General features: G+C 38.6%; 2 protein-coding genes across 5 annotated transcripts in view; both read left to right on the top strand.

Moving 5' to 3' along the window:
* The window catches only part of LOC126213370 (zinc finger protein ZFP2-like), a 224,982-nt gene that overhangs the window by 166,352 nt on the left and 41,765 nt on the right, over nucleotides 1–16,865 (top strand). The window lies entirely within an intron of this gene.
* LOC126213373 (zinc finger protein OZF-like) overlaps nucleotides 407–16,865 on the top strand; it is a 190,951-nt gene continuing 174,492 nt past the window's right edge. For all 4 annotated transcript variants that reach the window (XR_007541153.1, XM_049941079.1, XM_049941078.1 and 1 more), the window contains exons 1-3: nucleotides 407–487; nucleotides 2,054–2,140; nucleotides 8,933–8,995. Coding sequence is in view for 3 of the 4 variants with exons in the window: in XM_049941079.1 (XP_049797036.1) it covers nucleotides 2,072–2,140; nucleotides 8,933–8,995 (132 nt within the window). In the remaining variant the exon portion in view is untranslated. The remainder of the gene's footprint in view (nucleotides 488–2,053; nucleotides 2,141–8,932; nucleotides 8,996–16,865) is intronic.

Consider the following 16,865-nt stretch of genomic DNA (forward strand, 5'->3'; position numbering starts at 1 on the left):
ATTTCGGAACCATACTAGCTACTATTAAAAAAATTAATAAAAAACATGTAGTTTCCCGTACGACTTTAATGACCGAGCGAGGTGGCACAGTTGTAGCACAATGAATTCGCATTCCGGTGGACGACGGTTAAAAACCGAGTCCAGGCCTCCTGATAGGGTTTTCAGTGACTTTCCTAAATCGCTTCACGCAAATGCCAGGACGGTTCCTTTGAAAAGTTACGGCCGACTTCCTTCAGCAACCTTCCCTTAATGCAATGCAACTGATGACCTCACTGTTTGGTCCCCTCCCCCAAATTAACCAACAAACGACTTTCATTTCTCTTCCTAGCAGATATGCAGCTTTGATTCCAAGAATGTTAGAACGACTTCCGTGATAGTTTCTTTCTTCCGCATTTACTAACTTTGACCACAGTAGCAGATGGCGGTAGAGTTTAGCAGTTCGTATGATGCTTTTGTAGGGAATTGCGTTGCATTGTCCGTCTAATATGTAAGTGCTTTGATGAGAGGGAAAGGAAATAAAAAAAGGCGCATATTGAGTCTGGTACTAAGTCAGTACTTAATTTTTGTTATTATTACAGCTAACTGCCTCGAATGAAGTAGTTTGCTAATGCCTTGTAATGATGCTATAATAATTGTTCGTATAATTATTATATTGGTTTCGTGTCGTTTATTGGGCACATTAGATCCATAAGCTTGTTGCGCATTAATTGTTGTATCAACTTTGGCGCCTCTAGTTATGGTTTGAGATAGCCTTAGAATTTCATAAGCAATTATTTCAGGTTATGTGTATCAGAACAAAGCACTTGTTATTTTCAGTGAGCTTGTGTTTCCGCATTGCGAGCGGGAGGTGACTAGTGACTAGACAAACATATTAGTGCACATTACGTACCTGTGCTGTTCGTCAATTACGAAAAAGACCAGATCGACGTGTGTGTATGTGTTGTGCTTGCTGTTTTCGTCCTGACCGGTAAAATTGCTAAATGTTTCCCGTGATTTAGCAAAAGAACCGCCTGAAAGTTTGTGTTTTCTGTAGCTACCGGAAAAGTGTCTGTATGCTGTGGTAGTTAGAGAAAGTGAAGGTCCATGTGAAATACTTTCTGATTGACGAAAAAAGGCCCTCGTGAATTTCACACACCCTCTACATTCATATCGTTATATTGATTTGCGTTTTGCATGCGACGTTCGCTAACAATATTTGTAAAGGAACGACTAGGAACAGTAAGAGTTTACTGTAATCTGATTGTAGTTCGCCCGGGTTGTAGCGCAAACAGTTGTACCGCCGATACATCAGATTTGTTAGCACACGTTAATACATAGTTTCAGAGATTTTTAATGTTGGGATGAAAGAGAATGCTGTAGAGAGAATTCATTGTGTTGTTTTCCATGGATTTTCAATGTGCCTACGTGGTCCATAGTTTAGTAAATAGTGCGGTGTTAAATCTTAAGTCAAGAATCACTTATTTTTCTGTGCAATGCGGAGGCAGCAGTGTGTGTTTTAGTGACTGGGTAAAGATTCCAGCGTTGCTCTATACTGGGTTGATAACGTTAAATATAATGACTCTATAAGGAAACAGTTGTTAAAAATACATACTAAATGGACTGTAAAGAAGAAAGTTCTGTCTGTATAGGTGGATTTTCATGTTGTGCTTTTCTAAATACCATGAGCAAATGTGTGTTTATAGATTGATTGAAATTGCAGCCAGTATGATTGAGAAATAATGCTTTTCTGTCCTTGCATACATTGCTGAGGACATAATAATAAATCTCTTAAATTGTTCTGTGTATTAAGGAATTTGCAGGATCGATTGACACGCTTCGATCCATTGTGTGTGGTTTTGTTTTCTCTCAAATTGAATTTTGTTTTCCATTAATGACAGTGAGGCTGCAGAGTCCTCATAACCAGCAAGTTGTAAATCAGTTTTTTTATCAGGTTCTTTGTTCCTCAGCTATTTCTAAATTTTTCATATGCGATGACTCATTTGCTGCAGCCAGAAAATACTATGTCGAATAGTTACTATGTGAACAATATCACTTCTGCTTTCTTGTTTTTCAGTGGCTTAGGAGGGCAATCATGGACTGCAAGGGAACTAGTTGGCTGAAAAAAGAGAAGAATGAAGTATATGCTGAACCAGGCTCCTTGGTAAATAGCTTCTTGTATTTTTTACCATTGTTTCATTAATTTCTCTCTGCAGTGTGGTGTGTAAACACGCAGATTACATGTCCTGCTCCTTGTCAGATGAAAAATTTGGTACTGGCAGTTGGTTTTGATTCTTGACCAAATGAAGTTGTAACTTTTGGCTGTGCAACATATTGGCAATGGATTGGTGTCATGTATATGATGCTGCTTTCCAATATTTAATTTGTTTCAAAATTTCGGTAGCGTATTGTTAGTGTGATGTTGGCATGCCAGTAGTTAATGATTACAGGTTTGTTGTCTACTAGGAAATTGTCACATGTTCTTGATTTATTGTGGTGTTAGCAATCAATTGTTAGAAATTAATTTTTTACTTCAAGATTTAGTTTGGTGTGTTGTAAATGTCTAGATTATTTTTTTTTAGAGAGTGGTATTATTAATGGACACGATAAAGTTAAATATGTGTAGGACTTTACTTGCTAGAGGGCAGATGGTTTAGCTACTACTTTAGATCAGTTGTATGGCTTGCTGGACGAATTGATCAGATGCTATAATTGTGGTCAATTTTTAAGTTGATCAGAGTTCCTGTCTCAGACAAGAGGGATACATATGTGGATTTATTGCAAAAACAATATTTGGCAGTCTATTCGTCATGGTGCCTGATGGAGAAATCTAAACTCATGACCTACAATATTTTTTTCCAGGTGTATTATTTTTGCTATTGCTCAACTTTTTGGTTTTATACCATCAGAGTTCTTGTTAGCAATATTACCATTCTTGTTCTGTTTTTGTTTTGTCGGTAGGTATTCAGAATCTATTAAATACAGGGGATTGCTAGGAGACCAAAAATTGTTATTGAAATCCTTCGAGGAGCTTAAATAGTATTAAATGAAAGTGTAGTTGGTAGCATAATTTACAACCCTCAGAAGGAAATGGTAGTAATGCTGATACTAAAAGAATAAAGGAGTGTTACAGTTTCAACTACGGAATGTTTGCAATGCTCTTTAACTAGTAGATCGGAAATACGGAAGCGTCCGATCCCGCCCGTATGCTTTGACCCATGACGTCACAAATATGCCGGAAACAAAACACACACACTTTCCACAAGAAGCCTATTGACACTAATGGGACAAGCGCGGGAAATGGGGTGTTTTGGGTGGGGGGGGGGGCAAACGAAATGTAAACAAATTTAGACGCCTTGCGTAGCAACAACGTGTAAGTGAAGACAGCCATTCATGAATACCCACCTCCCCAGGGGTCGTAACCCCTGCAACCCATAGAAGATAAAGATGCTTCAGTAGCTGATTAGTGTTTTTTGTCTTTAAAAAAAAAATCTCACGGGATAGAATGAACAGATCAGAAAGATAAATATAATGAACTAAAACAGAAATTGGAGGAAACAGATAATTAAAATAAGTAATAAGTGTTTTTAAATTTTAAAAAAAATCTCACTAGATAGAACGAACAGATCAGAAAAGTAAATAAAATAAGATAAAACAGAACTGGAGACAGCCACACTCAAACCAAACTCCGCGCCGTCATGACGTCACGGGTCAAAGCCGACGCGTGGGATCGGACGCTTCTGTCCACCCAGTAGATCTTCACATTACCACTCTAAATATTTGGTATCACATAAATTACTTAAATGTTAATGTAATCAGAGTTAAACTTTGTGGGCTCAAATATGACACATCTGTAACACACAACATATGCCTATGGGTTTGGTGCTCATACAGGAAGTGATTATAGCAGAATGTCACTTCCAGCTTCTGGCAAATTAAAACATGCTAAAGTTACTGTTAGAGCTCACTTCTTGATTCAGTATTTCTGAGAATAGGATTTTGAAGTTCTAGTGTGTCGCCATCAACATTTTACAGAGAATTCTCTCCTCATTGAGCTTGTTTTGAAAATATACCCTTAATTTCTTTCTTCATCAAAGTGCTGTAATTAGTTTTTTGTAGTTAGATCAAAACACTCATGTGACACTGTAAAGATGTCTTTTGCTCTGAATTATTCATCTTGAGAGTTTCTCTAGAAGCAGTGAAAACACAAATGTATACCGATGCTAGACAATGTCATGTTATAAAAGTAGCCTTGACAGGCTTTTGTTAGCGTCAACTGCCAGTCTGCGTCAAGTAGGACCTTCCTCACCCCCACCCCCCCCCCCACCCCACTTACCTTTGTTTCTATGAAGTTGGTGTGTCTAGTGTCTTGCTCATATTCAGGATCTTCATTCTTCCAGTGGTATTGTAGGTCTTCCATTGATCTCAAAATGTAAGCAGTTGGTAAAGGCAAATAGTAGCAGATTTAGCACACATGCGTTTGGTGTTACAATCTTCTCTTATCACTTCTTTTTGGAACAACTGCAGAAGTGAGGACTACGTTCCACCTTTATATCATGTGTTACATCTGTATTGTAAATGTATCTGTTTGTCCACTTGCTCAAAGCTATGTAACTGAGCAATTGCTGTTCAAGCTTTTCATGTGACATATCTGAACTGGTCCAATGGTGACAAGCAAAACTTGGTTGCCTCTGTTATGTTTTCCAAAGAACAGAGAAAGTAAAATCAAACATGGAAAATGTCAGGATAGAATAATGATATACAAAGGATACATTCCTACTAAACACATTTGAGAAGGGCTTTGGTTGCAGGTAGGTAGAATGAATTGACTGCTAAATATTTAAGCTTTTGGACAAAGTCATTTATATGAAGTACAGAACACTAGGGCAAGGACATATCTAATGCAAGCAGAAATCTGTTGGAGTTAGTGATGGCGTAAAGTGCTGTGGGGTGGGAAGTGAGGGATAGCAGATGGTGTGTTGCCTGTGGGATTGGTAAAGGACATGGGGGGGAAGGGGGGGACAATAGGGCTGCTAGGTGCAGTGTTGGGATGCTGTATGGGGCATGGGGGGGGGGAGGAGGAGGAGGAGTTGTGGGGTAGGTGTGTGCAGTGCCCAGTGCTAGAATGAGAGCAGGGTAGGGAATAGGTGGGGTCGATCATACAGACTAGTGAACGATGAGGCTGGGAGGGGGGGGGGGGGTATGTTGATGAGTGATATGTTGTTGGAAGAGCTTCCATTTGCACAATTTAGAGAAGCTTGTTATGTGCATGCATTTTTTAATGTGCTCACAAAGATAGAATCTCTGCTCTTATGGGACACCATCTTCAGCCCGTTACAACCTACCCTACCACAAAAGACATCAGTCATTTCCTTTATGGAATCTCCACTGTTACTATTCCTTTACCACTCTGCACCCTGCTCATCGTCAGCGCTGTCACCCTCTATGATTACATCCCCAAAGACCCATTGCTTAGTCACTGAACAGTACCTTTCCCAGTGTCTGTCTGTCTCCTAAACTACAGCCCCTTCCTGATCGCCATGTTGAACTACATTCTCAGCCACAATTACTTCTCTATTGTAGGCATTGCCTACAAACAAATGTGCAGTACATCAAAGGGCATTTGTATGGCATCATATTCTGCTAATTTATTCATAGGCCACCTTGAGAATTCCTTACTAAACACCCAGCATCACAAACCCTTCACCAGATCAAGATTTGTTGATGACATTTTTGTGATCTTATTGGTTTGCTTGTTTGATCTGATAAAGTCCATCAGGCCCTATATTAAACTGGAACACTGTTTCACAAATACAGTACCCTTTTTATATCATATTTTTATGAACCTAAGTTTTAATGACAGATAGTATTAAAATGATTTGGGTGTCTGAAGTAGCAGTGACAGTGAATAATACTATGAACTAAAAGTTAATACTGGCAGTACTTCCACTACTGAAGTTGCTACCACTATTGGTGCTGGTAGTGGTGGTGATGAAAGAATTTGTAGGTGTTCAAGGTTGATTTTTTTTCTGATGCAGTGTGTTATGGGGAAAGGAAATATAAGGAGACTCGACCAGCTAAAAATATTGGGAAGCAAGGTGGTTTGAAGGAATATGCTAAGGATCACACTGAGGCCAGCACAGCCTAAATTTCCTTTCGAACCTTTTCCCAGAAACGCATCTCTCGTGACTTGTCTTGTCAGTCACAAATACATAAGCCTCAGATTCCACCCATCTGCTTCGACCCATGACGTCACAAATATGGGGGAAACTACCATACACTATGACTCTAATATGGCGCCTATGATATTACGTAAACATGACCATTAACATGAAAATACAATTAAAAACTAACACACGCGTTCCACAAAAAACCTAATGAAACTAATGGGACTTTGGGTTGAGACAAAGTAAATGGAAACAAATTTAGACACACACCACCATACTAAACCACACAAAACGCCGAAAAAACCGACAACACAAAACTCCCCAAATTCCATTAAACACAATATACTCTGGAATCAGATACATCCCTTGATGTACATAGCTCAACAGTAGCTCCCGATTCCACAAATTGAAATCAAACGCTTCCCTTGACCTGTTATTCATAAGACATCTCCACATAGAGCCGTCCCTGGTCTGAGACGCTAGAACTTTAGTAAGCTGCATTTCTTTGCGACACACTGAACACTTCACGACCTCATCCAAAAATCGAATAGTAGACGAAATTTTATTAGAGACAACACACTGTCCCCTATCATCGCAGACAGCCAAAAACTGTTGACCTTGTCAGTCATCCATACCTACCAAGGACATAAAAAAAGCAGTTCACCAAAATTCACACATGACGAACAAAAAATAACGTCGACATAAAACCAAAATTGTTATCGCCCTGAAAAATATTCTGCTTAAAGCACAGTCACTACAAATACCACACACGTGCAACACTACCACGCAAATGAACCCCATATGCTACATAACACATTACCCATAAACACACCACCAGAGAGCACCATTGATCACATCAAAACACCTACAAACATGCAACTCTCACAAACTAAATTCTGCACCACCATGATGTCACACACCACAACAGCCTTACATCACGGCTCAAAGCCGACAGGTGGGATTGGATGCTTTGGTCGACCCCCATTTCCCACATACCCATAAAGGAGCACTCCCTTTGAAAATCAATACCACCCATGACTGAAGCAACTGAATCACATTCTCTGCCAGGATTTACCCTGCCACTCCAGCCCTGCTTCCAACCTCTTGCCTCGTGTCTCATATCCCTGAAACAGAACTACATGCAGGACATGCATGTTTCCTCCAGCCCTGTCAGATGTCTCCAACACAAACACAGGGCTACCTGTGAAAGCAACCTTGTGATTGGCAACTACCAGCCTGCAACCACTGTGCTGTTCCCTACATAGGCATGACAACTAACATGCTCTGTCTGCAGAAGTGACCACTGCCAAAGTGTTGCCAAGAGACCTGGACTACCCACTTGCTGAAAGTGCCCCCAGCATGATGTGCTTACATTCAGTGACTGCTTCACAGCTGGCACTATCTGGATTCTACCTTCTAACACAACATATTATTGCCTGGATTCTAACACATTATTTCCTGTAACCCTTCTAGACTCAACCCATGCTAGTCCATGTCCTCTACCCGTACCCATATCCATTTCCCTGCTGTCACTTTAGCAAAACACACACACACTCACTTCTTTCCTCCCAGTGAAAGTACTATTTTCCCCTTCTCAATTTCTCTCCTCCCCTCCCCCAGTACAGCTTCCCAAAACTGCCACATCCTTGCATGCTATCACATAGAACACATTATCTTCCCCCCACCCTTCCTCCCCCCTTTACACTGCTATCCCTCTCTCCCTACCCTGTGCCTCCTCATACCTCACAACCCACCCTAACAGATTGTTGCTCATGCCAAAAGCAGATGGTCATGTCCCAATTCCTGGAGACAGTGGCCATGTGTGTGTGTGTTCCTTTGAATGTGTTTTCTATTTCAGAAGGGCTTTGTCCAGAAGGTCAAGTTTTTAACACTCTTTCATTGTACCTGTCTGAGAGCCAGTATAGGAGGTAAATGTCCCAAATTTCATGTTGATGGGAAAGTGAACTGGGAAAAACACACCAACCAAATCTGCAAGAAAAGTCCTCAAGATTGTTCTACCTCATGTGTAAACTGGGAGGAGTGTTTGGTTGTAACACTCTCTGTATGTCATATTTTGGTTCCTTTGTCAGATACATGTTTATTGCCCTGATATCAGTAACATTAAAAAAAAGTCCGCGTGATAGGCTAGGCGGAACATATAGTGCTGTCTGTATCTTGTTTACCAGGCTTTGAATACTAACAGTTTTTGATATCTCTATGACTCTGCTGCTGGCATCTGGAAGAATGTTACAGAATGGGTTGACAGAAAGCAGTTCATGAGCAAGATACTGTAAGTAATACAAATATCCACATTCCAAGTCATAGGCTAGCAAGAACAGGAAACTCTCACAAAGTGAATGGCCTCAAAATCCACGTTACAATTAGTTGTGTGATGTGGGTATTGTTGATTGCAGTATTAAAGATTCTAGTTGTACCCACTACACTACTGTTTTTTTTATATATGATGAAGCAAATTTCTTATAAAATAGTTAATGGTAAGTAAATAATGATTATGGGAGTAGGAAATATGATTGAAAATAGAAGCATAGGAAAATGAAGTGAAAGATGCAAATACATTTTCAAATATGTTGTCACTGATCATTCATATGACTTTTAGATCACTACCATTGAAATGCACCTTACTGACTGTCACTGAGAAGGCCACTTTCTGAAAAGAATGAGCCATTTATTCTGTAGAAGTGTCAGACTTAAAATAAGTGATACTTCTTTGTAATATATGTAAAATTGACTTCTTAAACTCCTAGCTGTTTTTTTACTGTTCACCACAGGTACAGTTACACACATCGATCGTGAAAGTAAAAGAAGAATGGGATGAGCAAGTGGACCAACAGGTAATTCTAGAATTTGTGTGACTGTATGAAATTAAGCAGTGTTAATGCTATGGCTCAGTTTTGGTGAATATAATATAGATTGGCTTGATGTACTTGCCCATGATAGTCTACCCTCCATAAACCCGTTAATCTCTGACTGTCACTTACTACATCCATCTGAACTTGCTTCTTGTCTTCATGTCATAGTCTCCCTTTACACTTTTTACCCTCACATATCCCTTTATTACCAACTTGTCTCAGAATTAGTGCTATTAACAGGTCCCTTGTGTTAGTGACATTGGTCCCTATGTTCCTCCCTCATTTGTTTCGCCTACCCATAAAATCTTCAGCATTCTTCTGTAGCACATTTCAGATGCTTTCATTCTCATCTTGTCTGAATTGCCTATCATTTATATTTGACTTCCATATAAGGCTGCACTACAAATAACTTCAGAAAATACTTGCTAACACTTAAATTTATATTAGATATGAACAGGCCTCTTTATTAGCCACATGTTCCTTGATATTGCTAGTCTGCACTTTATTTCTTTCTTACTTCGGCCATTGTCAGTTATTTTGATGCCCAAATAGCAAATTTTGTCTACTACTTCTAGTGTCCCATTTTCTAGTCGGAACTCAACATTGCCCGATTTATTTCAGCTAGATTCCATTGCTTTTATTGATGTTTGTCATATAGTCTCTTCTAGTGATACTATCCCATTTTACTCTTCCAATTTTTACCTCCCACACATTGCTTCATTGACAATTTCAAGATGCCTGTTTTGTTTGATAGAATTACATTGTTGTTGGTAAACAGAGTTTCCTTTCCTTCATAAATTTCTTCCTGATTTCCTTCATGTCTTCCTCGTACAGAGTGCATGTCAGATGTAGGGTACAAGCCTGTCTCATTTCCTACTCAATGCTTCCCTTTCATTTCTTTTAGAAACTCTTACAACTGGAGTCTGGTTTCTGTGAAAGTTGCAACCAAACTTTTGCTTCCTGTCTATTTATTCTGCTGCTGTCCAAATTCCAAAGAGTGCAGTCAACTCCACATTCTCAAAAGCATTTTAGTAAATCTGCAAAAGCTGTAAACACAATTTTGTCTTTCTTTAACTCGTCTTCTAAGGTAAGCCATACAATCAGTATTGCTTCGTGTTACATGTTTCTGGTACCCAAAGTGATCTTACGTAAGGTTAACCCTCTAAAAGCTTTCCCATTCTTGCAAGCATGACATATTAATGTGATGGTCTGATAATATTCACACCTGTTAGCACCTGCCTTTCTTCAAATTTTAATTATTACATTCTGGTTGAAGTATGATTGTACATCAGATTTCTCATATCTTGCACAAAAGTGGAATAATTTTGTCATGGATGGCTTTCCCAAGTATCCCAATAATTCTGAGGGGGCATCAACTGCAATGGCCTTGTTACTAGTTCCTTCTTTCAGTGCTGTATCAAATTCTGTTCATATTATGACACCTCAAGTCTTGTCTACAACTACTTCCTTTCCCTTTTCTAGAGCAAGTGTGTTCCCCTTTGCCTTACAACCATTCTTGTTTGGCTATATTGCATGTTCTGTCAACACCATTCCAGTAATGTCTGTATTCCCTTTTGTCTGCATAAATAGCTGCATGTTTGTATTTTCTGTTCTCATCAATTAAATTCAGTATCTCATGAGTTGCAAAGGTATTCCTACTATGCCTTACTTTTTACCTATGTTTCCCCCTGCATTCACGGTTTCATCTCAAAGCTGCATATTCATGACGTACTGTATACTTACTCTCTATGTATTACTTGTTGCCTAATGCTCATTTTCAAACTATCAGTGAGTTTTGGTTCATTCATTTTATCCAAATCCCATCTACTTAAATTCTACTTTTACCATTTCTTCAACGTTACTGTGCAGTTGATAAAAACAACTCTAGACAGTCCACATCCATCACTGGAAATCTTTTGTAGTTTAAAATCTGCTTTTGAAATCTTCGTTTTTGCCATTAAATAACCATTTGAAATCTTTTGGTGTCTCCATGCTATTCCACATACGTAAACTTCTTTATGACACTTGAAACAAGTGTTCGCAGTGACTAATTCATGCAATGTGCAAAATTCTACCAGGTGGCTTCCCCCTTTCAGTCCTTTGTGCCATTGGATGTTCTCTTACTATTTTGCTTATTCATCCTGTTCCTACTATTGAATTTAATTACTTTCTAGAATTGGTTTTGATCTTACTTAGCTATTGAATAATTTTTTCTCATCAAACTTTTTCCTATTCCATTCTTCTGCTGGTCTAGTTGCCACACAAATTTCTACCACTATTGTATCTTCCTCATGCCTATTTCAGCCATGGTAATTAATTGACATTGCTGTTCATAATACCTTACTCATGTTCCTATTTTCTTACTCATTACTAGGTCACTCCCTGCACGACCCTTATTTGATTTTTTGTGGATAATCCTGTACTGACCTGACCAGAAGTCCTGTCCTTTCTGCCACTGCACTTCAGTTCTTAATACAACTGAACACAACCTATCCATTTTTCCTTTTAAAGTCTCTAATCTTCCTAGGCAGCTGCTGCTGCTGTCGTCGTCTTCTTCTTCAGTCCAGAGACTGGTTTCGTGCAGCTCTCCATACTAACCTGCTTTGTGCAAGCTTCTTCAGCTCAAAGTATGTACTGCAACCTACATCCTTCTGAATCTGCTTCGTGTATTCATCTCTTGGTCTCCTTTTATGTCTTTTACCCTCAACGCTGCACTCCAGTACTAAATTGAGGATCCCTTGATGCCTCAGAACATGTCCTACCAACCGATCCCTTCTTCTTGTCAAGCTGTGCCACAAATTCCTCATCTCTTTGATTCTATTCAGTGCCTCCTCATTAGTTGTGTGATCTACCCATCTAATCTTCAGCATTCTTCTGTAGCACCACATTTCAAGAGCTTCTATTCTCTTCTTGTTTAAACTGTTTGTCATCCATGTTTCATTTCCATATAAGATTACACTCCATACAAATACTTCCAGAAAAAATTTCCTGACACTTAACTCTATACTCGATATTAAAAAATTAGTCTTCTACAGAAAAGCTTTACTTGCCATTGCCACCCTCCATTTTATATCCTCTCTACTTCAACCATCATCAATTATTTTGCTGCCCAAATAGGAAAACTCATCTACTACTTTGTGTCTCATTTCCTCATCCAAATCCCTCAGCATCACTGATTTAATTCGAGTAAATTCTATTATCCTCATTTTTCTTTTGTTGATGTTCATTGTATATCCTCCTTTCAAGACACTATTCTTTCTGTTCAACTGTTCTTCAAGGTACTTCACTGTTTCTGACATAATTGCAATGTCGTTGGCACACCTCAAAGTTCTTACAATGAGATTTTCACTCTGCAGCGGAGTGTGTGCTGATACGAAACTTCCTGGCAGATTAAAACTGTGTGCCCGACCGAGACTCGAACTCGGGACCTTTGCCTTTCACGGGCAAGTGCTCTACCATCTGAGCTACCGAAGCAAGACTCACGCGCGGTCCTCACAGCTTTACTTCTACCAGTATCTCGTCTCCTACCTTCCAAACTTTACAGAACTCTCCTGCGAACCTTACAGAACTAGCACTCCTGAAAGAAAGGATATTGCGGAGACATGGCTTAGCCACAGCCTGGAGGATGTTTCCAGAATGAGATTTTCACTCTGCAGCGGAGTGTGTGCTGATATGAAACTTTTGGATTTTAATTTCTGCTCCAAATTTTTCTTTTTTCTTCAGTGCTTGCTGAATATACAGATTCAATAGCATCAGGGATAGGCTACAACCCTGTCTCCCTCCCTTCCCGACCACTGCTTCCCTTTCATGCCCCTCGACTCATAACTGCCATCTGGTTTTTGTACAAATTGTAAATAGCCTTTTGTTCCCTGTATTTGACCCCTGCCACCTTCAGAATTTGGAAGAGAGTATACGAGTCAACATTGTCAAAAGGTTCCTCTAAGTCTACAAATGCTAGAAATCTATGTTCTGAGATAAGTTGTAGGGTCAGCATTGCCTCATGTTTTCAAAAATTTCTGTGGACTCCATGATTTATCCCAAGGTCAGCTTCTACCAGTTTTTCCATTTATCTGTAATGAATTGGTGTTAGTATTTTCCAGCCACGACTTATTAAACTGATAGTTTGGTAATTTTCATGTCTGTCAACACCTTTGTTCTTTGCGATTGGAATTATTATATTGTTCTTGAAGTCAGGGTATTTTGCCTATCTCCTACATCCTACTCACCACATGGTAGTTCCATCAGGGCTGGCTTTTTGAAGGCTATCAGTAGTTCTAATAGAATGTTGTATACTTCAAGGGCCTTGTTTAGACTCTGGTCTTTCGCTGCTTTGTCAAACTTGTCACACAGTATCATTTCTCATTTCATCTTCATCTACATTCTGTTCAATTTCCATATATTGCCCTCCAGTACATCGCCCTTTTACACATCCTCTATAATAATCCTTCCACCTTTCTGCTTTCTCTTCTTTGCTTAGAATTGGTTTTTCATCTGAGCTCTTGATATTCATTCAAGTGCTTCTCTTTTCTCTAAAGGTCTCTTTAATTTTCCTGTAGGCAGTATCTATCTTATCCCTAGTGATACATGCCTACCCTACTAAGGTATGTAATACTCCACACACAGACATATAGACTGTCTGGCCAGCTTTTCCTGATTACATCCTTCTGAGTAGTCTCTGCCTGGAGATCTGAATGGGGGACTATTTTACCTCCAGAATATTTTGCCTAAGATAATTTTGTGCAATAGAGCTGCATGCTCTTCAGAAGAAAAACACACACAACTACAGTTTCCCTTTGCTTTCATCAATTTGCAGTATTGGCACAGGAATCTGGTTAATGTTACAAGGCCAGGTCAGTTGATCATCCAGACCATTGCTCTAGCAACTGCTGAAAAGGATTTTGCCCCCTCTTGAGGAACCATGTGTTAGCTTGATTTCTCCTCAGATAATACTTCCCTGTGTTTGCACCTAACACTGTTTTCAGTATCGTTGACATGCAAGCAACCCTGCGTCAGCAGTGTCCATGGTTCATTTGGGGTGGGGCCTGTGCACTGTTGTTTAAAGTGCTGTCTTTCAGCAGGAGAAATAGTTTTAGCATGTATATCTGTAGAATTACTTCATTTTCTATATGAATATAACAATTCTGTGAGACTGAGACTGCATTGGTACCCATACAAATTAACAGATGAAAACTGTTGCTATGTCTCAGATTTGAGGCTGTAACTCCTAGTTTCAGGATCAGTTACTTCAACAATTACCCTAACCAAGCATGCCTCCAGGGCTGCCAAGGGGATGTCACTTGCGTGTCCTCATAGATTTTCATCTTAGGTTCAGGATTTGAAGGTCAGTGACAAGCCAAATATTGTGTATGACACAGTTCTCCATAAAAGTAGAAACAAGGAATGCATTTGGCAATTGGGCGATTTGTGAGTGCTGGTAAGTATAAAAAAATTTATTTGTTGTTGTCTGTAGCTGAATGCATAGGACAATAGTATAATAATCATGAAATTGGTGGTTCAGATCACACTAAGTGCTACCAGTTCTTTTAGTTTTATTTACATTCCATATGTAAAACGAATGGTAATTTTAATTCATGCTGAATCATACTTTTTAATACTTATTTTTAATTAAAAGTTACATAAAAATGCAAGTACTGTTGAGAAATTACATTTTGGTACAAAAATGAAGAGCATCAAATGGAAAATAAAGAAATCTCGCATAAATTCATCAAAATATTTCTTTTAATATGTCAAATGATGAAAAAATATATAATTTTCACCAAACCATTACAATTCAGTATTTGTTAAAATTGAAGTTTTTAGTAGACTTGGAAGTTTTTAAAAAGTTGTAGTTCCTACTAGGAGATTCGAACCAGGAACTTTCTCATTAAGGCACTTTTATGCTATACTCTAAATTATCAGCAGTTGTGTTAATAAATAGGAAATATTTTGTGGTAGACAGCACTCAGAAATCTTCTGATGTTAAAGTAAAATTATTTTAGTTGTTTGGTAACTGCATAGTGCTGGTTTAGGAAATTGATGTTCCAGCACTAAATTCCAAATACTGTAAATCTGAAAGAAATTGAAGAGGATGATCTGCAAGATCCCCTTTTCTGTCAAGTTCTTACTGTCACAGGAATGTGTCCATAATGCTTAAGGTGACAGCCCATAAAATGCAAGAAATCCAGGTTTAACTCATCAGTGCTGCCCAAATAAATTTTTACGTCTGTTGTTACATAGAGGATTCTCTAATATTAGGCAGTCATTAGATTGCAATGTGAATGTTACTGATTAGCTTAAATCTTCTGGTATTCAAAATTGCAGCAGAACTGTGAGTAAATAGAGCAATCAATGACTGTAGGATCCATTTTAATTCTTGCAGAGGAACTGTTTTCTTTACAAAATCATATAGGAGAACAAAATTACCTGCTGTTTAGGTCTTTAGCCCCAAACATGTTTCTTGTGCCTCTACTTACAATCTGAAACGACCTGTGCATTTTTCTATTCTCTTGAAAAGCCCATGTTCCATAAAATAACAGTTCCATTGCCAGAGGTGGTTCTGCAACACCCACTTGTTTTGTTTAATTTGTTGGCTGCCCCTTCAGGTCTAGTGGTCTACTGTGTAGAATAAGTTATGTTTTTCCTTCTCCCTCTTGTCCCCACCTTAGTCAATTATGTATCTGTCGTTTTAGTATCTATGCTGTAGTAAAAAATTTGAAATGCATTTTTATGTTCTATAGTGGAGAAACTTCGTAAGGCAAAGCGTTGTAACTATGTCTTTTCTGTTACTGTCTTCTGTTTTGCTACCATGTGCATCACTGTCAACTATCATTTGTTGAGATGTCTTCGATCCCTTTTTTAACATTTTTGTTCAGAAGTTCTGGGGTTTTCATTTTTTGTTTCATGTTTTGCAAGATATGATCTTGCTTAGAAATTAATGGAAGGCTTCTTGTATAAGCTGTCTTGGTGGTTCTCATATGTTCAACTTTCGGTTTGCCGTGGGGATTCGGGAGATTTAGCTTCATTTGGGTTTGCTGTACAGGTACTTGCTGCCATGTAACTATGTAACGTTAACATTTGCTGGTCCTCACTGTCTTCCACAACATTCCCCATGCTGTTTGTGTTGGCTGTTACGTCATGTCTGATCACTTTACCAGGTTTGTTAGGGAGAAGTATGTTCCTGTCTTTCAGAATTTCTTTTTAACAGTAGCAACCTGTGATCCTTCAGTAGTCCAGTGCTCATATTCCAATCTCTGTATTTAGAGAATTTATTATTTTTGGCATGTCTAGTGCTAACAGAATAAATATTTTCCTTTTGTGTGGGTTTTCTAAACAGTTAGAGGTTAATTTAGGGAAAACATGTTTTGTAGATTTTTCACAGGAATCTTTGTTATCGCAGCTGTGCTAATGTCACAGGACATGATTTTGAGATGAAAGAGTTCAGATTGTCCTCTGAAATTTAGATCTACATTTTCCATGGATTCTCAAAATCTCTTAAAGGAAATGGATGAACAGCTCCTGATAAAAGGCCATGGCTCATGTTGTCTATATTTGCTCAACCTCAGGTCATCTTGTACATTATTGATGTAATTTTCCTCCACATCTTTCTCCCCATTTGAATGCATGCATCTTCAATTATGTAGTTGACAAGTATATATATCCTGTCACTGCAGTATGATACAGGAATTTGATTTGTATACAATATTTACCAGACTATTTCTTAAGCATTAATGTACTATGGTGGGTGGATGTTGGAACTCAGATGGTTATTTTTTCCACATCACATTTGACATTTTAAAATTATTTTTTCCTCACATTTGATACTTACCTGCATGCAGATTTCAAATTTCAGTTA

Source organism: Schistocerca nitens, chromosome 11, assembly GCF_023898315.1.
Source record: "Schistocerca nitens isolate TAMUIC-IGC-003100 chromosome 11, iqSchNite1.1, whole genome shotgun sequence".
In the NCBI taxonomy this organism is placed as follows: Eukaryota; Metazoa; Arthropoda; class Insecta; order Orthoptera; family Acrididae; genus Schistocerca; species Schistocerca nitens.